The sequence below is a fragment of the Harmonia axyridis genome, chromosome 1, assembly GCF_914767665.1.
Source record: "Harmonia axyridis chromosome 1, icHarAxyr1.1, whole genome shotgun sequence".
Lineage (NCBI taxonomy): Eukaryota > Metazoa > Arthropoda > Insecta > Coleoptera > Coccinellidae > Harmonia > Harmonia axyridis.
The window spans coordinates 66,994,999-67,022,690 of record NC_059501.1 but is presented as its reverse complement, the minus strand read 5'-3'; the positions used below and the strand labels follow the sequence as shown (position 1 = coordinate 67,022,690).

The 27,692-nt window shown below is 34.4% G+C and overlaps 2 protein-coding genes across 2 annotated transcripts in view; both read right to left on the bottom strand.

Annotated features, from left to right (window-relative positions):
• Nucleotides 1-27,692, bottom strand: part of LOC123670744 (protein unc-13 homolog B) — a 637,597-nt gene that overhangs the window by 511,559 nt on the left and 98,346 nt on the right. Inside the window, exons 2-3 of the mRNA XM_045604288.1 lie at nucleotides 20,903-20,932; nucleotides 6,121-6,223 (exon numbers count right to left, since the gene is read on the bottom strand). Of these exons, the coding sequence (XP_045460244.1) occupies nucleotides 6,121-6,223; nucleotides 20,903-20,932 (133 nt within the window). The remainder of the gene's footprint in view (nucleotides 1-6,120; nucleotides 6,224-20,902; nucleotides 20,933-27,692) is intronic.
• On the bottom strand, nucleotides 22,850-26,502 carry LOC123670745. Its single transcript, XM_045604289.1, has 2 exons — nucleotides 23,076-26,502; nucleotides 22,850-22,992 (listed from the first exon to the last, which is right to left on the bottom strand). Exons 1-2 carry the CDS (start codon nucleotides 26,407-26,409, stop codon nucleotides 22,883-22,885), a joined length of 3,444 nt encoding a protein of 1,147 aa, XP_045460245.1. The 5' UTR covers nucleotides 26,410-26,502; the 3' UTR covers nucleotides 22,850-22,882.

Genomic DNA, 27,692 nt, shown 5'->3' with positions numbered 1-27,692 from the left:
TTCATATGGAGATATTGCAGTTTTTATGACTGTATCTTTTTTCACAATTAAAGGAGAAACCAACAATGTTAATTTTTGGTACACTGTTTCAGTCAAGCGCAAATAATTGAGAAAATCTAATGGTTCTTTTCCTAATTCTCTCAATAAACTTATGTGTGAAGATAAATTTCTTTTTTGTAGCCACTGCTTGCACCACTGTTTATGCTTTCTCTTCTTTATTCTTGGTAAAATTGCAAAAATTAAACCGAGGACCGCTAGATCGTCGGACCTTCTCGAATCCATAATGGAACAAACTGAAGCTTTAAACTGCACATGTGTGCACATCTCAGTTCACAGTTGAAACTGACAGTTTTAACTGTTCAGTCGAAACTGACAGTTTCAACTGTACGTGGATGGCCGGCCTAATAGGCCATTGCGGTGAATCACCCTGCATATCTCGTCAACTTTTGGTGAGGAGGGAGGATATAGGGGATTTTGTTTGCATGAAGAGGTAGCCCTTCCGTATAAATATGTAAAGGTATACACAAAACCAGTCACTACACCTATACGAGGAGGCAGAGTTTTTGCTTAGGTTTTTATCTGTTCTCTTGTATCATACGCTGAAATGTATTATGCCCCGTTTACAATTCCTCTGATACTTATTTGTCATCTACACATGCTCTTTTGTTTGAAGTTAATGATTTTTAGTACAATCTGTGATTGAGGAACCTCTGATGATATCTACAACTTAAAATTCGTGAAACGTAAAATTGCCGATCAATTCGTCTCAAACACCTACAACGCGATTATTTAGTAACGCCACCGTCGTCATTATCCCGAATGAAGTGTCATAAAGGGCGTACGAAACCGTCGTAACTTCAGCCCCCATCTACCTATAATAGCCCCCCATTTCGCCCAGAAAATGGAGGTCGCGCCAACCGGCTATTTTTGCCGGGAGACGGAAGCCGGCTCAAATGTCCAATTTCCCATTCATCCGGACGGTCCAAACGGGCAGAACCCTCAACATTTAACCCCCGTATCATTTCGGAGGGGGAGGTCGATGCAGAGGATTAGGTCTGGAAACGCTAACAAGTGGTTTGTTCGGAGGATAGAGCGGTTGGCAAAATTTAATTCCGGTCTGCGCGGATTAAAATCAGAAAGTTATGTAAATCGCGGCTTGGGGGGAGATGAGACAACTTCTGTCTGTCATAAGAGGAACGGCTGCGATGCCGTTATCGTCATTGGGAAATTTGGGAATTAGCATAAATTGGGGGATGATAGGTGTTCGGATGGATCGCGTCGAGATGGCGTTGTTTGTTTATTGCGATTACAGTGACTTTATTAACCACAGTGGCGACAAGCGTGGTCTCGTTTTCTATTGGCTGAGCCTAAATATGGCGGTTGTTTGTTTACATTTTTCGTTTACCTGATTTTTTGGATTCATTCAAAATGTAAGGCCCATTTTATTGAGTTATTGTAGTATTCTTTAGTTGAATAAATTTGTTTTATATACAATCAAATACTATCAGGCCCTATAATTTTGATATTGACGTGTATCAGTCAATTGTATTCTTAAGTTCTATGCTGAAACCATATGGTTCACCATTTAAAGGCTCAATTTGAACGAATTGTTGCCACTGTGTTTCATTAAGTTACTGTAATTCCGATAGGAGGTATTGATCGAACGTTAGGATTGTCGAGATCGAGTATCTTATATTCTATATTGCAGCAGCTGATGTGCAAATGTATGTGTTTCGATAGTTCTCTATCATTGCAAACACTCAAAGACGACATTTTTCAGAATTGCAAGAACGACATATGGGATAGGTAGGATCAAGTTGGGGTTTAGCTTGTGGCGGCTTCTCATAAATCTCCACATAGCAACAATAAACACAGCACTCGGTGGCCTAGAGGTTAAGAGTGTAGACTCACTCACCGAGATGTGACAAGGTGCCGGGTTCGAGTCCCGGCGGCTCCCGATAATAATAAATTCCCCAAGCGTCTGTGACACGGCACACATAAATATACCAGAGTCACACTGATGAGTCCGGTGTGTGTGCCAGGGACGAAACGCATAAGTAGGCATATGTGAAATCCTACAAGCTTGTGGGTGTAGATGGTCTTCTAATTAATAGGAATTGTAGTTACTCAATACACACAGTGGCGACAATTCGTTCAAATTCAGCCTACACATGGCGAATGGCGACATGGAAGTATAGAACATAAGAATACAATTGACTGAACTGAACTGGCACTTCGTCGAAATTGAAATTTTTGGACCTGATAGTATTTGATTGTATATAGAACAAATTTATTCAACTGAATACTATAGTGATTCAATGAAATGGGCTTTAGACATTCTGAATTAATCCCAGAAATCAGGTAAATGGAGAATAAAAACATAGAGCCGCAATATTATGCTTCGCCAATCAAAAACGAGGCCATGCTTGTAGCCACTATGGTTTATTGAGTCACTGTAATTCTGAGTACAGATACTTAATAAAACACAGTGGTGATAATACGTTCAAATTGAGCCAAAAAATGGCGAATGGGGCGGGGCAAGAATACGATTGACTGAAATGAAGAGACATTTTGTCAGCTTGTAAACAAACAATTTTTTCTTATTCTAGGAAAATGAGTTTATAGAAATGGTTAAGATTCATCCAAAAATTCTTCCAATTAGGTTTTTCTCATTATGATTCTTTCAACTCTTTCTCGTCATTTCTATTACAGTTATATTTGGTTTTGTTTTTCAGATATTCTGCCATATTTACTTTTCCTGTTCAATCTGTTCTATTGAAGTTCCTATTCCATCAGGATATGCCTTTTCCTTTTTTCCGATTCTTGACACAACTGAATACTTCCTTCAAAAATTTCATTATAATACGCTTGATTTTATTGCACAAATCCCCTACTCCTTCTTTTTCTCTGATTCGAATCTCCAACATTTTATCTGAATTCCCCTTTTATCTCTTGTTGTCTCAACTTATCACATTCGCTATATTCTTCACAGCATATAATTATCATTCTCTCTTTCCACCAATATGTGATGTATAAATAATTTATCTGTCGCCATTTTTATGAACCTAACAAGTGAATTTGTGTATATCTCTATAATTATAAAAATTATTCGTTGAGATTTATTCAATGTGCATTACTCTGAAAGTCTTTCACATTTTTCGTTTGCGTTTTTGATTCATTTTATTTATCCGCTATCCCATTTTTTTCCTCTTTTACCTGCATTCATGTCCCCACATATTGAAGCATTTCCCCTGCTTTCTTCTGTTTAAAATTTATTCCTCCCAGAATGTATTCTCCTCTTCCGATTTCGCTTATTCATTTGAAGCATATTCCATCATTATAGTCAATAACTCCGATTCATCCCCCCTTCAACGTATCATCAAAATTCTCTTCGAATAAACCTACCTACTTTCCATATTATTTCTCCATGTCACATTGATTATGCACCCGATACCTTCTGCTGCTCCATGTTTCTGATATTCTACTACCCCTCTATCATCAGATGTCCGATCTCCAACACCTGTTCATTCTTGCATTTTTTCTAAGTCTCCGTTATCATCAGTATTTATATCATATCTCTAAAACTCTTGAATCGAATCATATTGTCACCTCTTATTACCGTCACATTTCACGTTGCCAACTTTCAGTATTCTTGTTGCATTCTCCAGTGTACTCAATTTTTTCCTCTCGTTCTCTTCATTTGTGTTTTTCCATAATATGATATCTTCCCCATATATTAGCTGTGTATATCTGTATTTCATTACTTATTTTCATCAGGTTTCTGACCAATGAGCCCAGTTTGTTGTTTTCATCTCTCCTTTTTCCTTGACTACTCATTGTCTGAATATTTTTCTGTATTCAACTCTTACATATTTCCCTTATTCTTCTCTACTCTACTCCAAACTTTAATTTTAATATTAGCCTTTTATTGACCGTTATATCATTTTCTTTCAAACATTATTTTCCTTTCAGTTTCTGTTGATTTTTCATGATATTTTATCTTTGATACTATTTAACATTTTCCGCTTATATTATCTCGTTGTGAAGAGGGAACACCACAACGTGATTTCTCAGTTTGAAACGAAATTAGAGATATTTCTTCCTACAAATCATTGATTTTTTTTACATTATTGCAACTTTTCATTTTTCGCATAAGAATGGATGATATGGTATTGTTGTATTCAAAATTCGTGAAAAAATATTACAAAAGTGAGTAAAACTCTAATTTTTCGAAAAGTTACAAAAACACTTTCGACCTTATTGTGAACTATTGTAATATTTATGATTATGTAACATTTATTCATCATTCAATCGTTCCAGCAACACTACACATTATTTTTGACCCTCCTCCTCTGGACTAATATTGACTGATCTCGAGAATGTATAGTTCTATCTACTTTCCATCTTCATTTCATCACTGATAACTTTCTTGACGCCTCCTTTTTTGTTTTCCATCATCAACCTTGTAACCACATATATTATTTTTCATCTCAATTCTTCCCTCTCGATCAATAAATTCAACACCATAATATGGCGTGCAAATACATTGAAGCTGTTGCTTATCGTCTAGAATATGCGGTCACATAGTTGTCGCAAATTAAGGGAAACCCAGGTTCACTGAAATGTTGTAGTTGAAAGTGAGGCCCTACCTGAGGGTTCAACATTCTCCATGGTGTGTTATTGACTTAAAAAAAAACCGTTTGAACCGAGTTAGTAAGTGAGGCGGTAGGAATTTCATCGACATTGCTGTCAAAGTCATATGATCCTCGTAAGCGTCTGACTGATAATCTGAGAATTATCCAATATCGAAATAACTTTGGTATCATGAAACGGATCCTCGAGTTATCTACCTCCTCTTTATTAACTCTTTACCTGCTACAAATTCACGATGTAGACAAGGTTCAATTGAACGTGAAAAAAAAGGCGATTTATATGAATGGTTCGATTCAATGCGAGAAAGGCTTGATCTGATGCTAATTCATTAATTTCAATAGAGTCCAATCAACATTCAACTTGGCGAATTTCTAGATCAAAAGGTTCTGTTGATCTTTAACATTTTCTATCTCGACTCTTCTACCCTCTCCGACAAAAAAAATCGGCCACCTAAAATTTTGCTAGAGCTCCTTGTCCAAGAACTTTCCAAATTTTTCATCGATATCGAGTGTTTCTAATCCAAATTGAAGAAAAATTCTTTAGCATTAAAACAAACTCCAGAAAAGTTTTCCAAAAGTGTTGATAGCTTATTGATACAGGATGAAAACAAAAACATGTGTTCGTAGTCTGTTTCTGAACACCCTGTGAAATAGTTCGGGAAATTTACGCTCCCCCTAAAAACCATGAACTTATTATTCGAAAAATGTGTCCTCTTCAAAATTTTTAACTGATTCATCCAAAAAAAACCACCCAGTATTAAAACTAGCAAAGGCGAAGTGAGAAGCTTATTGGCTGATTTTTTTATGATTCTGAATAAGCGATAAATATGAAATTCCACAGGAAGCTTAAAATTTTTATCCTATGGCAAATTTTCAGCTCAATCGAATCTGCAGTTTCAAAACTGAAGAATGTGATATTTAGAACTGTTGACAATAAAACATAACATAGTAAAGAATTCTACAGCAATTATAGTCTCTTCTGGTAGTCTCTCGAATAATTCATTATTGCCAAAAACTAAAGGTAGATAATTAGAAAATTATTCATGAATTAACTAGAAAAATATTCTTCGATTTACCCATATAGTTTATAATTTTCCATTCCAAAGACTTATTTATTATCTGTCAAGATACCTACATCGAAAGTATTTTATTAATTCTGTCTTCACTCTCTGAAACCAGGTCGATTCATTTATAATCTTGGTCAAAGTACAATACCCTGTTCTATTGAATATGTTACGAGGAATTGATGTTCATCACTATTATTTTCACACATATAATGGAATATATGAAGTCTTTAAAATTTCAACAGACTTATTTATGTTGTATAGTTATATCATTCACTTTTGATAACGGATCAATGAATATTTCTGCTGACTAAAAACTTCCATTTATGATACAATTCTTAGGTATATATAGCTACAAAGAATAATGTATGGAAATAAAATGAGATATATCATAAAATACTCACAATAGAAAATCTTGCTCCCAGCATGGTGTCGCTCCTTTGACAGTCACAGTTGTTGATTTGACGTTTTGAAGCTTCAACGTAACGTATGTGTTGAATTGTGATGCTGAAACATAAAATTCAAATATGAATATCTATGACTAGGTGAACAAATACAAATCTTAAAGTTTAAATTTAAAATATTCTTTCATCACATTCCGTCGCAATGTCTATATTATTCGTAGAATATGTATGTAGAATGTAGAATGCTAAATTTCATGTTGATCGGATTGGACACATAAAAAAACCACTGAGTACTATCGGAAAATATATACCGTGACTACAAAACTGAGGGAGTTGAGATTTTGGATGTTGATTTCACATACCAAATTTTGAAGCTCTGTGCGATATTTTGATCTTATCCAGAGAGTAGTTTATTACTCTAAAATCTGATCTTATCATCAAAATCATAGAAAAATCGAGAACAGAAAATAAAATAACCAATATTTCTGTGACAACAGATCCAAACGGTTGATATTTTGCGTGTATATGGAATTAACATTTCTACATTTCTGAAAATTTTTGGGTTTTACGCAATCAGAAGTCAGAACCATAAAAAACCAAGAAGAATATAAAAAAAACATTACCCAATATTTTAGTGAGTGAAATGGAAGAATACTGACGTCTAGTGATTAATTTATCACAATTGACAGAACAATTATCATCGACAAACTATTGAAATATTACCTAGAAGTGTCAATATAAATATGCTCCATTCCGTATAAAGAGCTGGTAACGTTATAAACCTTTGTTTAGAAACGTTTTTCCTTATATCATGTCAATGAACCAACTTGCGTGACAAGGGTTGGAGAACTATTATAGATCGTATCTTTGTTAGTAATGAATAGAAGGAATGAGATTTTGATTCTTGTTTCTACTGATAATCGTTTAAATTCAAGTCATGATTTTCGCACATATTACAGCAATATACAGGGTGGCCATTTGAAAACGAAACAGACGAGATTACAGACGAAATAAAGTTTTTCGATAGAAATGCTCGGACAAGTCGATTTCTGTTTCGAGGGGGACAACTTAAGATGTAGGTTACGGACGCATAGCGCTTCAACCCTTGCTACCACAACCCTCACCCCCAAATTTTGAATAGGGAAGATGGGGTGAGTGATACCTCATTTGAAAGGTATTTTTATACTGATTTCAGCACAGTAATTGTTTTTTCATTTTATGCATTAGTTCTCGAGATATTCTCAACTAAGTATTCGAAAATGAAGTGGTGTTTTCACGGCACTTGTAGTGTTACATGAATGATCGCTCAGTATTATTTGTATCGAAAATTTTAACAATTCGAAATAGCCATACTTCTGTTGAAATTTGAAGTTTCACCAATCTTCATTAAATCCAAAAGGATTGGTCACTAATTTATCTTGAGCTCTTTCAAGTATATAGTATTACCAGAACTTATAAACACCCTACTCATGGCAAAAATTAAAACAGCCAAGTTTTCCATGGCTGATCAACAATAGTTTCAACTGAATGGTTGATAAATCAAAAGCAAAGTTTATGATACTCAATCATGCTATAACCTCATGCCGTAATACCATAAAGCAAATGGTCACAGGATATAAAGAGTGACTCTACTATGGGTACAGGGGCATTGTGGTATTGAAGGAAATGAAAAAGCTGATGAACTCGCGAAAAGAGTATCAAGGTTAACACCTGTTGGTTCTGAGTTCTTCTGAGGGCCTGGAATAGACCAATATAAGGGAGCGATTCAACAATAAGAGAGGGACAATAGAAAAACCCTCTGGGAAAACACTCCGGGTCTTGCTCAGGCAAAAAAATTTGTGGTGCTTTCACAGACCTATACCAGGAAGCTCTTGAAGCTACCACGAGCTGAGCTTCGGGTAATGGTAAAACTGCTGACAGGACACGGTTGATGCAAATACCTTTTTTACCTTATGGGTAAGTCAGCTGATGAGATCTGCAGGCTCTGTGGAAAGGAGGAAGAACAGCCGAACACACAGTGTCCAAATGACCAGAGCTAGTCAACTAAGAACCACTCACATGGGAAAGTCAGATCTGTATACTCACGAAGTAATAGTCAAGACTCCTACGAACATCGTCGATTTCGTTAAGCGTATCAACGCCGACGGCCTCCTTAGGTTTGAATAAATAGATAGGGTTATGACCAAAAGATCAATTTTGTAGTAGTTCCCGCGAAGCTAACAGAGCCGTAATGACCCCGATTCAGTGAATAATAATAATATATGTAGGATCCATTATTGTTCTCTGTTAATAATTGACGTGGTCACCAGAATGCTTGAAGACCTTCAAGCGTCGAGGGATGGCGTTTCCAATGGATTCACAAGGAACGAATTGCTATTGTAGAGAATGAGAGAGAGAGAGAAAAAGTATATTTATTGCTTAGCAAATGGCTAACGACTTGCGTCTCTCTGCCCGTGTGAATTACATTTTGTACAATATTACGGACAGTAAAATAACTAAGATATTCTGTTTGACAAAAAAAAAGAAAGAAGAAATGTATGTGTTTACACAAAAAAGGGATTTCAATGTGTTGATAGCTACAGTGTTTCTGAGAGGTGCTTTATAACATCCATTAGTGGTTTAGTTGGGTACTTTCGTCTGTGTTGTCTGCTATCATTTTCTTGTATCGTGTTGCATTGTAAGATTAGATTGTGGGGGTTGTTTACAAATTTTTTCCCTAATGTTCTGAATTTACTCAATATTGGTTTTATCTTAGTTTTCTCATACAGTGGGGTGTTGGGTGGGTTATAGAGTGGGTTTTCTGGATGACGTATCTTGCTCAAAATTCTCATACTACTGCGTTCTGCCACTTCGATGTTGTTCAGGGTGGGTCTTCTAGCGTTGCTATACAAAAGATGTCCATATTCAAGCATTGGTCTACATATAGTCTTATATATTTTAGAGGCTGTTTCGGTGTTTATGCCACGATTTTTGTATGTGAGAGACCTAAAGTGCTTTGATCTAGCAATTATTCCTTTCTTCTTCTTGAAGGAATGTGTTTTTAAGTTTATTTTATTATCAAGAGTAATTCGTAGGTACTTAGCATGTTGTGTTGGTTTTATATTCTGTTGGAGCATATTTATCCTTGGTGACATGTTTGATAGTTTGTGACCAAATAGTATAAGTTTGGATTTCTCCTGGTTTGGTAGAGAATGTGTAAAGGATGTTTGTTGATTCTTCGAAGTGTCGAAGACATGTCGTAACGATTGTAAATTCAAGAGATCTACTGAGGGTTGGCAAAGTTCCAAAACGAACACGATGGTACCGGATGTGAAATCTTGCTTACCACGTGCTGGTCATTCGAGAATATTCCATGGCTGAGATTACTAGGAACCAAGGAGCATTTTGTGGGCGGTACGGCCAAGGTCTTATTGGACTAGGGGTGGTACTTGGTACCTTCCTCCGATATCGGGGTCATGCTAAGATGCATGAAGGGAAGTCGAGAGCCAGAAGACTTCAGTCTAAGTTAGTTAGAGTCTTAGTTAGTTTGAGTTACTTATCGTTTAGCCGAACCTCAAGACGAAAAACGTGAAAGACGAAGAGACGATTCGCGAAGTAGAATTAGACGGAAATACTTACGGAACCCCTTGTCGACCAAGTCGGATTTCGACGAACTCAACTGCGGCATTTAATATCTGAATCAACCCTAAAAATTTCAAGGTTTAATGCATTTCCGTTCGAAAGATATCGTGTATATCGTCCAGACATAATCGAATTTGAGGAAGTATTCGTCATAATAAAATCGAACCTTCTCGTTTGAGACTGGCTCAAAATTCTAAAATCTGTTCACAGAACGAGACGTCACAAAATATGAACATTTTTACGATATATGGAACGATCTGCTGAGCTCTGAATCAATCTCGATATTGAGCTGAAACTGCTGAAAGAACTCGAAAATTCCGAACCGTGAAGAAATTGAATAAATTTCTACGTTCAGTTCCCCCAACATTCCCATTCTTTTCAGTATAACTGCGAGGCTTTCGTCGCTTCATCCGAAAACATGATTTAATTATCTGAGATGCCTCTGATTTTTACGCCAATCTTCCGTCGAAAATGGGAGGTATTCCAAATCGGAAAATGAGGAATGTGTGACTTCGGAATTCTTGGAGTTTCGTATTTGGAGTTAATTTGCAGAGGAGAATGGATGTTCAATATGTCCGGAAATTACCAGGAATCCTTCATGGAATGAAGAAATAGCCGTTATTCTTCTTGTCAATAGATGGGAGCAACTACATTCAATACACACGCGGAAATTGAGCGTCTTATGTGATTGAGTATGTTTAGAGTTTTCTAATTTGACAGTTATTCTCGATTTATTTGATCGCTAAAAATTTTTAAAATAATTTGTCGAAAAATGCAGAATTTGTTGTTTCGAAGTTTTTTCATATGAAATGTGTTGGAGAACTTTCAGGAATTGTTATCTTAAGAATAAAATTGCAGAAATGTTTTCCCTACTCATTTGATGCAATTATAAATTATACCCACTCGGGCAGATTTTTTACATTTTCTGTTGTTTCTGTTCGTTTTCTGCGACCAAATGGATGTTTTGTTCTTAACCCTCCGAATCATATAAATCCAAAAAGGCCGCCGATACTGTTAACAAAACCGACAACATCCTGAAGAGCCTAAGCTGTTATCTCGTGTTTATCCAAGACTTTTCCAAATGAGTAGTTCCTAGGCCAGATGTATTAGGGAAGAGGTAGCAACCGGGAAAAAACCTTAGACAGACCACACATGCACTGAAAAGACAACACGAGGGTGGACCTGACAACAATGGGAATACTTCACGATCCAAAATTGATGAACGACTGTAAATCGTCGAAAGCATTAGTGCAGACAGCCAAAAGCCATAAAGGGTTGTAGAGCTACAGAAGAAGAAAATTCTTAGGCCAATCAATCGTTCAGCTATTTCTTTTCTCGTTTCGCAGAGCCTGAAAATCTCATATGCTGACTTTTCCATACGGTACAACAAATATTTGCACCTACAGTGGCTTGTCAGCTGTCCCACCATTACCTGAATCAGCTTGTGGCAACCTCGAGAGTCGAGAGTGGTATAGGTCGAGGAAGAACCACAAATTTCTTTTCCTGAGCAAGGCTAGGAGTGTTTACCCATAGGGTTATTCTATTATACAATTTCTATTGTTGGATTGCTGCCTTATATCAGTCTTTTACAAGCCCAAAGAAAAGCTAAGGGCCTACAGGTGTTAACCTTGATGGTTTTTCGCAAGTCGTCGGCTCTTTTTTTCTTCAATAGCACAATGCCCCAGTAAAAATCCCTTCCTATGTGATTTCAGGGACCTCAACGTGACCTGGTTGTCCGTAGTGATGAAAATATGCGCCCTGTTGAGATTTCAGTTAGGGAACTTAAGAGTGCACAAACAGACGAGCTAGTGTCTTGGTTTGTGAAGTAAAGGGCTTACTTCCCAGGGCTCTAGAGATCCTCAGTTTAGGTTCTCATGACCCAATGTCTGTGCCTCTCTCGGATTTGGTTTACCACGGACTTTTTTTGTCAAGAAGAATTGATGAATTTATTGCACTGAAATGGTTACCAATGGCTTTTGAAAAGGTTGTTTTAATATCAGATAATCATATCCAATGGTCGAGAGACGAAATTACTGATTTTATTAAATCTGGTCGGTCGATTACAAGCGGAGTATTATAATGAAGATATTCTAGCTTTCTGACTGGTTACGATTAGAAAGGTGCAAAAATTCAGCAGTGTTCACAACTCATCAGATACATGATGTATTATTTTTTAATGCTGGCCGTCCATGAATGTCTTCCAATCAATCATCGCTCAAATAGAGTGAAAGATAAAAGATTTCTGACCAAACTTCCAACAAAAAATTAACTGAACATCAACCGCAGTTTAATCATTTAGATCCGGGCAGCTTTTTTCTATTTCGTGACCTCAAGTTATCATTCGATGGAAACCATAACTTTTTGATAGGAAATAAAAGTGAACAAATTTTGGCAAATTCATCGAAAAATTTAGATAAAAGCACTAACTTAACGTCACGCTCATTCATTCAGAGCTATCGCACTTGAGACCAAAGAAATGTATACAGCTATATGATGTCGTTGTTGTCAGATTGTTTATCTACTGAGTAGTTCTGATGACAGAATACTCCTAGAATTCGGCATGAGCATTCCAGTTATTATAAGTCAATCTCAAAGTAGTGGGATCTGTTTTTAACAACTTCCTGGACAACTTCCTTCGTTATGCCACTTGAATTTTTCATGCTTAATTTTCATGGTAATGCGATCAACTTGAGTTTTTCAAAAAGTACTCGCTTATCTGTCAGATCTTTTGTCACTTATTAGGTTTCTTTTAATATTCTACATGAATTTTTAAAATTCTAGTGACGCAATAAACTTTAATTCCGCGCGAAATTCAAAATTTGCTTTTTACACTACTCGCAGAATTTACGGTTACTCCTGTTGCCACTCATATATAAGGGTTTTTTTGATATTTTACTTCGATTCTTTTTTCATATATTAAATAAAAATAGAAAAAAAATTATTTTTTCGTCTATTGACAGCAAATATTGATATTGCAGACACGTATCAATCAGCATATCTCCTGCCTAGAAAGCAAAGTAAGGACTTTCCAGTCCAGGCAGCAGAATGATTATTCTCAATGTAAATAAAACATTTGACATTTACGACAAACAATATTTTTTTCCACCTTTCTTATTGCTGTAGGACTAATTACTTCTAAGTCGCTATCACTGTTCATGATATAAATATATCCGATATTTTTGAAGAAAACTGTCAGATATTTCATAAGTGGCCAGCCAAACTATTATTACTATAGACATATACATTCCCATAGCAACCAACCATTTCAACAATTGCGATTTCTATCAAATTTCGTTTTAATTTATTACTACAGAAAAAATTATAAAATTGTGGGAATTGTATTAAGTTGCAATAACAATATCCTACAGATTACATTATAAGCAATAAAAAAAAACTTGTTGGCTGAATTCCTAGCCGAGCATATCGATGAACTATCAGCCGCGGCAGTCAATCTACTACTTTGCTGCCTAGTTGAAAAAATAACTATTATATCCTTCTTGTGACTTCAGATTTGCAAAAAATTCGAAATTACTGTATTAACATTACTCCCTTAATTTTAAGTTAGATCTGTTTGTTTTTTTTTTTCATTAAAACGCCTCGCCAAACAAAAAAAAAGCATCAGAGATTTCTGGTGACAAATTAAAGAAACAATTCAATAATTATTTTCAATTCGAAAAAATTCATTTGGTGTACTATATCGTTTTTCAAAAAATTGAAAACAATAAATAGTCAGTATCCTCGACACACATTTCTTGGGAAACGATCGATTTGTAATTAAAAGTATCATAATATAAAAAAGCGTGTTTATATTTTCTGCAGAATCACCGCTACAACAATTTTGCGGTGAAAGAGGAAATCATAAAACAAAGCATAAAATTGTCACTGTTATTTTCGAACAGTTTTCTTTCAAAATAATCAATTCGGCTTGTGGCTTCAAGTTCCACTGAATCCGTATCCCCTCCTCAAATTGAAATGAATTTTAAAAGTTGAAAAACCAGCGTGGTCACCAGCGCGAAATTGAGAGCAATGAATAGTCAGATACTTCAACACCACATTTTTTGGAAAACGATTGATTTTCAATCAAAAGTAATAATAAAAGTGTGTTTATTTTTTCTTGCAGAATCACCCCTGAAGCAGCCTTGCGGTGAAAGAGAACATAAAACAAAGCATGAAATTGCCACTGTTATTTTCGAAAGATTTTCTTCCAAAATAATCAATTCGGTTTGTGGTTTCAAGTTCCACAGAATTCGTAACCCCAACTCAACCTGAATTTAATTTCAAAGTGGAAAAACTGGTGAACACGAGCGCGAATGAAGTTCCGCAAAACATCAACTAGGCAGGGCTGAGTGCAACACCAATATCCAAACAATTAATCCACCACTCCCCAAACATACTCGTAAACAGGATGTGCTAAATTGATCCCTAAATTTTTCCTCCCCATCGAGATAAATGCAAATTCGGTCCACGCGAATTCAATTAGCAAGCATTTTGGAGTATGGATGAGGAATAAATTGGTCCATTACGTCTTTTTCTGCACTGCGCTTGCAAATTCCATCCAATTCCACTATTTTAATATAGGCAAGAATTGCTGTCAAGAACTGATGTGCATCATACGAATTAATTTCAATTCATAAATTCCTTTCTTCATGAGGTGTTTAAGGTTCTGATGGTTTCAATCGAAAAATGAACTATGATTATACTTTTTTTGACGAATACAGATATTCTGACTGAGCTTCTTATGGTTTCAATCAAAAAATGAACTATCACTATGTAGGATCCGGTTTATTGTTCCCTGTAAATAATTGAGATGGTCAACCGGATGCTTGGAGACCTATTAGTCTCTTCAAGTGCCAAGGGCATGACAAATTCAATGAATTTACAGGAAACGAATGGTTATTGTACATAATGCACAAAGGATGTGTTATTCTTCGGGGTGTCGAAGAAATGTGTCAGGTCGGTGGTAAAACTTAAGAGATTTATTGGGGGGTTAATAAGGTTCGAAGACAATACGGTCACGCCAGATGTGTTTCATCTTTTTTCTGAAAGGTTCTAGTCCTTCTAGAATATTCGGTTTCCAGGAATCCGCGAAGATCTTTGGGGGCGGTACGGCAAAAGATTTCATTGGACTAGGAGATGGTAGGTACTTTCCCGTAAGGGTATGGCCAAAACGAAAGGAAGGGATATTCGAGACAGGGTAGATCCAATCGACAGAGAACACAGTTAAGATTAAACCAAAGACGTGTACAGACGGTACAGTTGAACTCAAGTCAAAGACGAGACAAGTTCGGTCGGTCAACTTAAGACGTAAGACGAAAAGACGGTTCGCCGACTAGATTAAGACGAGTCGCGAACAAGTTAAAGACGAGACGACCGAAAACTTGAAGTACGACGAAGACGTTTCGAGTAATCAATTAAACGAGAGTTAAAGACGAAATTCAGTACCGTATACCGTATAGTAGTGAGAAACTTGTTATTAGGACGTTATTGGGATCTTCTCAATACTGAGTTTTCACTGTATAATAGTGGCTTTGTAAATAGATGTTAATAATTCGAAAGAGTTTCATTATTACAAATCCAACAAAGTCACGGAGAAAAAGACGAAAGGCCAGGTAATCGAATCATACCTCTAGACGATCGATTAACCAAGCCTACATTTACTATACTTTGTTCGACAATTACAGATATTCTAAATGAGAGTTAGCTTGAAATTATTCCAGAGCAAGTACAAAAAATTCCATAACATTCCTAATGTCATAGAAAACAACAAAGAATATAAGACAGATTCCGAAAAGGCAGAAATATTTGCAGATCACTACAAACAAGTTTATCAATAAGGCAAGATTAGGAATTTTGATGCTGAAACAGAGACAATGGTTGAGAACTGCTAGAGGGATTATTTCAACAACCCAGCTGTGGTCACTGAATCAATCTAAATAGAAGAAGCCACCTACTATGAAATTTCCCATAACACCAAGAACAGAGCACCAGGATCAGATAAAATACCATGGAGTATCGTTAAAAATCTACACCAGAACATACATGAACATATAATGAAGTTATAATAATAATAATAATAATAATAATAATATATTTATTGATCCCTTAAGACATACAAAATGCATAGGATAAGTCAATTGGAAAAAAAAAAAATGAAATTTCTGAAACTAATTCTACAAACAAAAAACTTAATTAAGCTGTGACAACACACTTGTCATCCAGATACTCCTTAACACTATAATAACATTTGTTATGTAAAATACATTTGATAGTTTTTGTAAATTTTATTTTATTGAGCAACTTAACAGTATTAGGCAGATGATTGAACAATGTTATGGCCTGATATACTGGGGAAGTTTCATATTTGGCTGTTGTATGTGATGGAATGTACAAAGTAGCATTATTTCTGGTAGAGTAACCATGAAAACTGGATAATGTTACCATTAAGTGTTCATGTTCCTTGATATAGGTTAAACATCTATAAATATATAGAGAAGGTAGCGTTAAAATCTTATGTTGACGAAAGAAAGGTCTACAGGAATCACGTGGGTGTAGGTGGAAAATCAGACGCATAATTCTCTTTTGAATAACAAACACCCTTTTAGCATCGACAGAGTTACCCCACAACAGAATATTATAGTTCATATGACTATATACCAAGCTATAGTAAACAGATATAACCGACTGGAATGGTAATGAATTATTTATCCTACTAATCGCATAGAAGGAACTACACAATTTTTTGCAAACAGCATCCACATGGAAATTCCACCTTAAAGAACTGTCCAGATGAATACCTAGAAACTTTATAGTCTCTTTCGATACAACATCTTGGTCGAGGCATCGAATAACTAATCGATTATTATTAATATTTCTGATACTGAAATAAATGCATTCGGTTTTGTTTGCATTGAGAATGAGCGCATTTGAACGACACCAATTTACAAAATTGAGAATCAATGTATTGCAAAGCTTAGACAGTTCCTCAAGACTCCGAGCCGAGATCCACACTGACTTATCATCAGCAAATATAATCATTAATTCGGATATAATGTGTTCAGGTAAGTCATTAATGAACAAAAGAAATAACAACGGACCAAGGACCGAGCCCTGAGGCACTCCCAAATCGACACTAAATTTTTCTGACCAACATTTATCAACTCTAACAGTCATCCACCGATCGGTTATGTAGCTTAAAATCCACTGGAGAAAAACACACAAATGGTGTCTCAATAACCAATCCTTCCCGGAAGTATGGAAAACAGAAACAATCGCCCTCATGACAAAACATAACAAAGATCACAAAAAAACAGGAAATTACAAACTTATAACGTTGCTACCTCTACTTGAAAAGCTATCTGAAAAAATAATAGAAACCAAGCTTGGAGAACATTTCCACGAATTAATTCCTAACTATCAGTTAGTTTCCGCTAGAAAAAGGCCACTGTTTATCCACTGACTATTTTCATATCAAACTTACATAATGCACAATTGAACAAAAAAAAACCCAGTAGTTTGCATTGACACCAATAAAGCATTCGACAGTGTGTGGATGAAAGGATTACTGTATAAAATTTTTAAGAAAGACCCACCTGCATATTTGATACATATAGTAAGAGCATATCTGGGGAACCGAAAACTAACAATTTAAATCAATGAAGCAACATCTTCTTCACCCCTATGCAAGGAACACCTCAAGGATCTCCCCTATCTCCTCTGATATACAACATCTATTGCAGTGACATGGGCACAATACACGACCAAAAACAATACATTCTACAATATGCGGATGATACTACAATAAAATCACACGAGAAATCATCGAAAAGTTGCATTGATAATCTACAAGAATACATAAATACATTAATAATATGGTTTTCCAAGTGAAGGTTGAAGATTAACCCAGAAAAATCCCAACTGATAATCTTCAACCATAAAATTAATCATTAATCAGTCACTATATCAATAAACAACAGATTAGTCAAACCAACACATTCAGTGAAATATCTGGGAATTCAAGCTGATAATAAAGCAAGCCTAAAAATACACGCAAATAATACAAAGAAGAAAATTATAAGCAGTGCCAAACACTTGGACTGAAGGACCTCGATCGATTGCCCTTTGATAACTAGTTATCAATATAGATCAGTTATTATTATTATTCCAAGGAAAAAAATACGTTCAATTATTTGTAACCCTTTATAACAATATCTGAAATGTAGAAGTGAAATAAAAAAATGTATTTATCAACATACATTTATGCAGGAAATTTCAATCTGGTGGTATTCACCGTTTAGAAGTCATGAGGAGAATTTTTTTTTTATTTTATCAACTTTGGAAAGATATTGGGCCATAAGATTATTCATCAAACTATACTTATCCTTCAATGTACTATGACCCCCAGAAAGCTCTGTACACATTTTTGACTTACCCTGTATAACATTGTCTCAGGGCTGAAAGACTTGATCAAAAAAATTGCCATTGACAAGTCTATTCCAGTACAAAGGACAGTTATATGAACTGTTGAAATATGTATAAAATACCTTCTCAATGGCAAGGAATTTTGAGATATTTTTATTATTTAAAACAATTCATAAAAGTTACAGGTTTATTATATAGAGTAATAAACATTTATTATTATTACTAATTTTCAGTCTTCCTGAAATTTTAAATCTACATTTCAAAATATGAGCATTAAGTAAGTGTTTTTTCTCATTCAGATTACCCATTTCAAATCCCACAAACAATTCGGCTCGAATACTTAAAATAGAATATATTTCATATTCGTTCTGCAAACATACAAATTGGCATTAATTCACATAGCATATTCATGAACATATAAATTCAAGTTGATAAGCTCAAAAATGCAAGAAGGTGCCAAAAATTATTCAGTAGTTCATATTTGGAGATCTCTCTCAGATAATAAAAAAAATAAATGAATTTATGAACACGCAAAGTTTGTATCAAGTGAACTGGGTCCAAGAATAAACCGCGATAATGCAGTTATGATGTTTCGCACTAATTGAATGAAAAAGCATAAATTTTAAATGGAATAAATTCATTATCATGCTTACTGTACGTATTTATAGAAAATCCTGTAACAATTCAAATTGTCATTCTTCTTCGTAAAAATGCGAACTCTACCTTTAACACCATTCAAAAGATAGATACAATTCCTAATTTTTTTTATGAGAAATTGTTGCAATGTGAACACTATAATAATTATTTTTGAAATTTTTAATAAATCTGCTAGTGACTAAACAGGTATATTTAGAATACGCCACATGAAGAAGAACACCTTAATTCTAGGAGTAAGAACTCATGACATGAGGTAAAATGAGGAAATGCTTTCAAGTTTTTTATTTATGATTTGAGAAAAAAAAATTTTATCACTTGAGAAAAAATTACAATTCAATTTTTTCAAGTTTGTAAAAATGGCTTGATAAAAATGGGCTTGTACATTGTAAAAATAATCGAAATAAAAAATTGATTTTTGGTGGAAACGGTTCATCAAAATTTCGTTTTTCATACAACGTTGTAGAGAGGCTCCCATGATTTTTCAAATGAAGTTTCTCTCAAACCCTCTTCCCTATTCAATTTTGAGGGGTTGAAGCGCCCCCTCTTGGTAGGTTTTTCGTTCAAGCCTCAAATATACGTCAAAAGATGTCCCCCAAACAAAATCATTTGACGTGTTTCAGGAAATTTTCCTAATCACTATGGAATAAGAAATATACAGGTTCAGCTCATCTGAGATGGAACACCTGCATGAAAATTTCAATGTTGATCGCGTTATCGGAAAATGAGAAAATTCAAGAAGTAGATCGAAAAAAAAATTTCACCCAATATTTCCGTGACTACCAAACCGACTTATTTGGGATATAACATATAAATATGAAGGAGAATGTCTATCTTCATGCCAAATCTTCAACAAATCATCTCATCAGAGCCAAAAAATATTCAAAAAGGATATAGGAAAGTAAAAATGGGCCAGGTTAATGATTCAGAAGGTAGTAAAGTACAAAAAAACCGATGGTATAGAGAGCTTTGTATTTCTATTTACATAATCATTCGTATTTGATAATTATTTTCGGTTTCTAAAGATGACAGCATTATTTGAAAATTGGAAACACATATACTAAATGAGATCTTGCCATATAGAAACTTCCACTTATGTTTTCATACGTGAAGCAAAGTCAGTATAATGCTCCCCCTTGCTATTGGGAAATTCCCAAAGCAATCTATACTAGCGAGGTAAATTGCCGATGTCTCCCCAATATTCAAACTTCATGTAATATATTTCAGACGATAATATCGCATTCGAGCGAGCTATTAATTTTGTTTGTATACGGTCATAAATATTCATATCTGGTTTACCACTCTAGTGTTGAATTCGGTGTTGAGTTCGAAAGTGAATTCATCTCCAACCAGTTCATATTCAGATTGTTTAAATCATTAAGAGTTTATGAGAAAAGCTATTACACCCTCGGAGACAACAGATCTATATAAATATACCTAGAGAGCTGATGTATCATGTCCTTGGTGTTGATTAGTTTATCTTTGTTTGGTATGGATATTCTGTCCTAATTTAACATAGTCGATCTTAATTTCAATCCAGTCAAATCTATTATTGTTACGGAAGATTGAGATTTTTGACGCAATCAAAATGAAAGTCCAACTCCCCAGAAATAACAAAAATTTAGGGAGTTTGTTAATGGAAAGAACATTAGATCCCTACTGGATCATTCATTTATTATTTTCAACCAGATCCTCAACTATACTGCGTGTATTTTAAAGGCAAGGATTAATGAACTAAATTTAATAACTAAAATTGAACATATTTGATAGAATCCTTACTTTTTGTCCTAGTTACCAAAATGAAAACACTGGTTTCAAAGTACGTCGTTCATTACAAGTTTTTCGGATCCATTGAATAATTTTTTATCTGCATTGAAATGTTTTTCAGTATAAAATTATTATGAAAATTGGAATCCTCCTAACTGTGGTCTAATCATACGACGCTGGAAATCCAGAAATCATTTAAAAATTTTGAACAGTCCAACATTATTATGAAAATAATGAATTATAGCGCAAAGTTCTATGAGTTTCTCTAGTTTGTAGTACGATTTACCTATATCTAGATGATATGATGTGAACTTGAACTTACCTTGGGCTCCTACGAAATGAGCTTTCTTCACTGAAACAAAACAAACAACGATTAGTTCAAGAACTTCAAGGAAAATAAATGATTTATGAGTATAAAAGGCAACAGAAATATCGAAATTAATGTCCTCAGATAACGTTCAAATCGTTTGCACTGTATTGTGAAGCATGATTCGGTAAATTACAAATTACAACGAAGTATTCAACCCGACAACTTTGCAAATCATTTATAGTGAATATTTTGTAGGAAGGATGTATGTAGGTATAGCTTTTCACTAAAGAGATTGTTTACAATGTTGAGTTTATGATCATTTTACGTTCAATGGCTTCAGATATCTGAAGATGAACACATACATAAAATCAAAATTTTTCATTGAAATCACTTTATACAATATATTGTCATATAAAAACAGAATTTGTGTATTTTTTTATGAGGGATTACTACCATATGGTCGCGTTTCAGTCAAACTTTGGAACCCTTTCATTTTCCTTCTGGCGCCCCTGCAGGGACCAAACTTTGCACGGTGTACGAAGTTGTACATTATCTTCTCCTTTTCTCTTTTTTTGAAGCAAATAAATACAAGTGGCACAAATGTATGACAACTTTCACAAAATTATAGTTTTCCTCTTTTGTAATGATTTTTGGATGTTTTTCACGAAGATTTTAGAAATATTTCAGTGCTTTGTACAAAAAACACATCATCAATGTTTCTGCGAGTAACGATAAAATGCCAAAAAAAAATTTTTTTTATTGCAAATTAGAAATATCTACTTTTTTCTATGTATTTTATTTTCTGAGGAAATTATGTGGAAACCCCATAAAAATCGGTGATTTGTAAGAAGAAATATCTCTAATTTCATTTTGAACTGAGCTGCCACGTGGTTTGGTCTCAACAGATCAGTAAATCACGAAGAAAGATATGGTGCTCATTTTGGACACGTGAAAAGTCATTCAAATAATTTTATATTTTTCAAAATCCATATGGAGAGATGCAAATAATTGGAAAGGAAATAAAAAAATTCATGATGAATTTCCAACCCAATCATTCGTATGACTGTTCACATGTCCACAATTTTGCTGGAGAGAGATAGAGAGCAGATGCTGAAACACTCTAACAAAAATGGTAGAAATAGTCCAAGAGCCCGTGAGTGCCAGACCTTCGGATTTTCATAAAAGCTGAAAATTTTTCTATGTGTGTCCCTAGTACAGGTAAGAATGATCCCCACCCATGAAGCTGAGGCAGCGGTGGCTTTGGCAGGTAACAGGTAACAAAGGTGTATAAAATTCCATCTCAAATTTATCATAAAATAAAACTTAATTTTTTTATATTTGATTCATAATAATATCAAAACTCGCGTTGCTCATTGCCAGACAGTTAGTATGGTTGCAACCCTCTGCCGGACACCCTTAAACTATTATAATTTATAATTATACTTACGTTATATTATAAAATCTCAATTTTATATATAATTTTTTGGGGGCCTATTAATCTATGTTTACATGATAGCCGGACAGTTTCGACGGTTCTATCATCTTGCTAGACGCATTCAAAGTGAGCAGTAGTTCGGGGAGCAAGGAACGTATACAGTAACTAGTGCGAGTGAGACAGAGTGCTTGGTCTATTGCGGTCCTTCACTGCGCATCCACTGTTATCAAGTTCAAATTGTGCAGCTTATTTTTTTCTTAGTCAAGAAATTTCATTAAATAAATTTTTACAGTTTGAATAACAAATATTTAAAACAGTACTCAGTAAAATTGTTCTAATACAACTCCAATCATATCGAAACTCTAATAATTTTATTTATATTATTTTTCATTTTTACGAAGTTTATTATTTTCAATTCTATCAAAATTGTAAAGCCAATGAATTAAATGAATGAAATTAAATAAAGTAAATCAAATTTTATTGTTTATTATATCAAAGGGCAAATTTTTTTTAAAATAAAAAAGTTACAGAAAAATATATTTATTTTAATAAAATCTTTAAACATTTTCATCATTTTCATCGTCGTCGTCAATACATCCATATTCCTCGTCACTATTATTCCATTCTGTGGATTGATCGTCTTCAATATCGCCTTCTTCATTGTTTTCTGCAATAGTAAAAAAACCAAGTTAATTTAATTACAAATAGTCCAAAATTAATGTATAATAATTTAACATAATTATCAAATACCTGGAACTGTTTTTAGAGATTCGCTGACATAAGTCGGTAATTGATCTCCTTCAAACCATTTAAAATAGTAGTGGTCATTTTCCAGTATCCAACCATTATTTACTGGTTTATATGCTGTTGGCTTTTGTAAGTGAGCGTTGTTCCATATGCTACATATGTAATTCGCTCGCAAAAATTGCTGCCATAGCTCACTTTTGCAAGGTGGTAAACAGCTAGCATCGAAATTTTGCAACTTTTTTCGATTAAAAGCTTCGTTCACATCAGATACTGTATACGAATTAATAAACATTTGTAGCCTAGCAGCATCAACATCATTGATATCATTCATATTGTATAGATAGCATACAAAACTTTGAATTATATCGAAGATTAATACTTGTTCATTGTTATTTTCGATGATTTTGCTGTCACCAAACTTCATGAATGCTTGTTGAAACTCTACATATTTTTTTAACAATTTAAACGGTTTTAATTTTGCTTTTCTGTAAAATGCAGGATTGTAATCACATCCTGTGAAAGCGTGTAGTCCAGGTAAACTTCTGCAAATAGATTCTCCTAATTTGGCGTGTATATTAGTTAGGTCCACATATCTTAAATTATTTCCAGCTCCTGTAAGCATCCAAACATGTGATCCATCATTAAGACGATGCATGTGACTTAGCATTATAGCAGCAACATCGGTGTCAACAGTTCGAATCACAATGTTTGCTTCATGGTTAATTTTACACGCGTGGTACACTATTTTGGTGTCTGCTTCTTCATGCTCTGGGCAAGACAATTCCTCATTTACACCTGACATCACTTTTTTGGCCTCATTAACAGTAAACGAATGACATTTTCTGAAATTTATATGTATCATTTTATTGCCAATAAACGGCGCCATTTCGTCAGAAGCCCAGTGTAAAATAAAAAAATCAACTAGAGCTTCTTTAAAATTAGAATTTTTTAATTCTTTGACAAAGTCACTAGGACGGACTTGTTCAGGACCAGCAATAGTATACTCCAATTGTGCAGATTCAAATCGCAGAGAACGTTCGTATCCTTTTATCGATGGGGTAAAATACTGGTCGAAAACGACATCAATTCTTGACGCTTTTAATTGAGTTACCATCTGCAACATTTTTTTAGAAATGTCTCCGAATTTTCTAGGAACATTTTTCATTGTATGTAACAAAAAAAAACCGTCAATTATTAGAATATCAATTTGAGATGGCTGTTCATGCTCGGCCTCTTTCTCTAAACATTTCATCAAAGCAGATTTATCGGTCTTGCAAACGGTCCCATCCAAATGACACATTGACAACGGTACTGAAGTAATCGGGTAGGATAAGATTTTTGAAATGTCAATGCTGTAATCCATTGAGATTCCCAGCATACGTCCAAATAAATCCCTTTGAATTTTAACTTCTTGAATTTGTCCACCGACTTTAATTTTTTTTTTTTCATAATCTTTAGAAAAATTATTAATAGATTTTTTTTTAATAGCTTTTTCAAATCGCGTAATATCAGATTGGCATTCAGAAATGAATGTTTTTCGAAGGCTATCGCCGTTAGCTTCTAAATTTAATAGAAATTCTTCTACTGGCAGTGATGCGGACTTTCCTGATGAAATATTTACTAATTGGTCTTTGGGAACTTCTAAACTGAAAGGATTGATAAATTGATCGAAAGTTGCGACAAATTGTTGTAATTGTTTGGCGTTTTTCCTGATATTATGGGGATTCAAATCTGCTGAAATATCTTGATGTTTTTGTAGTCCAAGTTCAAGATAAACTTGACTTATAATTGTAGATCTCACATCATGGTTTCGAGCCCACCGTTGTCGCGCCGAAATTGAGTTAGTGAAGTGTGTAACACCTGTCAGCCTTCTTGCAGCTTCTGCATTTATAGTTTGCTCTAGAACCAGGTCAATAGGTTGTCTTGAAAATGGCTTGGTAGTTCTTTTAATTCCAAAACAGCCTTTTAGGAATCCTTCATACAAATCAGGATGAGTTTTGTCAACTTGCAGTAGATTATCATAATATTTGACGCTCCACCTAGCATAGTTTTGTTGATTCAATATAAAAAAAATGCTTGTAATTTTAGGTAACACTGATTTAAAGAGTTGAAAATTTCCAGCACGAATACTTCGAGACAAGTCCAAGTAATGATGTATAAGATTTATATAAATTAGATAAAATTGTGACGTTTTACCATGCTCCCCGTTAAGGGTTTGTTGTTTGTAGATACCGTAGTTATTTATCAGCTCTTTAAGGCCATCATTTTCAATTTCAAACAAAGAAATTTTGCAATTTTGGAGTCTTTTAACTTCATCTATTATATCCTCAGTTAAGGTAATGTTATCATTTTGTAAAAATGATTTAAAATGTAGTATTTCTAGTCCTAATGCTACTAAAGGATGCAATCTTTTGCAGCGATTAAAGTGTTTTCCCTCTAAAAACCCATTAACTGAACCGTTTGCCAGCAAATTACTCTCAACCATTACAGTAGTCAACCCACAATCATTAATTACTTTACCGATAGCTTTGAAGTAAGCCATCATTATATGAAATGGTCCTAAATGAATGAATAAATTATCAAATGTTGGTTTTTCTGTAGCTTGTATTTGTAACGCTACTTTAGCTATAGCTAGATCGTAGGTTACCTGTATGTAGGGTTGCTGTAAATCTTCAGCTATTTTTTGGCTTTGTTTCATAGTTTCTAATACGATTGGTGTACTGGTTGGAGATGCATTTATCGGCGTCAAGTAAGATATATGTTGTTGTGGACTATCCTGATCATCAATCTGACTATTGAAACCAACCCACATAGGTACATCAGGTAATTCTAAAGCGTGACTAATCATCCATATGTTGTCAATTTCCGTGTTTATTTGAGAGTCTATACATTCTATATCATCGACTGATAATTGTAACTCACTTGTCATTTTGGGTTTCTTAGGGTATGGCATTTCATCTATATTTATTTCATCAAATGTTCTTCTTCTTCTTTTTTTATTCGGCGAAGTATTTTCACTTGAAACTTCGGACATTTCAGGCTCGTCAGTTGTATCTGCATCGATATTTTGGTATATTATTCCGACTGTGTCGTGTAAAGTATCCTTACCACTAGAAGTTTCAACAAAACGATCAAAATTATCGTATGCCACACCAGTAAAAAGCTCTGGTTTTTTTTTTATTTTTTCTGGACATAAGCTAGACTTTTTCATTGATGTAAATGTAGTTTCAGTTTCTAATTCTTCAACGCCTTGATAACTAATACAGTGTCCATATCTGTTTATAATGTCAATTATTTTTCTGCTGCTTGTTAAGCTTTTTAGAGTCATACCTAACATGATATGCTTTGACGTTTTAACTCGACCATCATGAACTCCGAAAATAACATCTTGACAATAAGAACGAACTAGACGAGAACATTTTTGGCCAGTCTTTCGTTTTTGGTTACATCCACCAAGAAGGGTAGAATAAAAGTCTGATAATTCTTCTGGTATTGAAACTTCTCCGGATATTAAATGCTGTGATGTTATATTTTTTGTTGATAATTTTTTTTTTTCTATTTGGAGTATTATTTTTCTCAGAATCAATGCAGATTTTTGTAAAATGTTTTCTTGTTGTAAATTATCCAGTACTGAATCATCGATGGCTTCTAGATATTTTGGAGCTAGTATTTTTTTATTACGAACAGTAAAGAATTTTATATCCTTAGAGAATACTTTTAAAATTTTTTCTTCAAGGTGGTGTGCTGTGAAAGTAGCTGTCATTTGAATAGAATTTTCTTGAAAAATTTTTTCTAATAAATCGATATATGATTCATGTAAATACACTAATAAAAAACACCGCCCTTTTTTAATCACATCTTCTTTAATGATTGTACTAATTTCGTTAAAAACTGTTTGATGATACTCCCGGTGATAATGCCACTCCGTTTTGCTAGGCGTTGCTTTTAATGAAGATAACTTATTATTAAAATCAACTCGGCATTCAGTATGATAATAGATTTTTGAGCCAGAAAAATTATCCAATTTATTAGAAAAATCTGTAAACTCTTCATGACTTTCAATATTAGGTTTGACACTATCTTTAAATTGCTGAACATCAGCTGCATGAAGCAGAATCATTCTCGATCGCACTTTTTTCTTCTTTTTATTACAAAATATACAAACAACTTCATTATCATTTTTACCAGCAATATTATCAGTCGAAATATTAACATCTTGAGTTACAAAATTATTATCAATAACTTCTGGTTCGAAAACGTCAGCAATATCTCGAAGAGTTGCAGATTGTAGACCTATTGATTCACAAATTGGAGCTGGCTGAGATGTCGTGGGAGATTCTGAGGGTACAGACTGTAAATGAGATTCATTTTCAGATGTCGAAGGTTGTGTTTCTGTGGACTGGGATAGTAAAATTAGTTGAGATGAAGATTCTGTTGACGAAGATTGTAGATCAGGTAGTTCGGAACTCAAATCTCGTATCGACGACAAGGTTGAAGATGAGTTGCTTGTAATTACACAACTCTCTTGTTTTTTTCCTTTTTGTTTTTCAGCACTTAATGGTTGAGAGGTGAAATATTTTTTCATAAGACCTGTAAATACCTTGTAACATACTCTGTGAT

What these genes read in the sequence shown, in the direction of transcription:
- LOC123670745 (XM_045604289.1), bottom strand. Translation starts at nt 26,409, where the DNA reads ATGTTAGGTATGACTCTAAAAAGCTTAACAAGCAGCAGAAAAATAATT. An exon ending in ATCTCTAAAAACAGTTCCAG is followed by an intron (nt 22,993 to 23,075) that starts GTATTTGATAAT and finishes TTACTATTGCAG; the next exon opens with AAAACAATGAAGAAGGCGAT.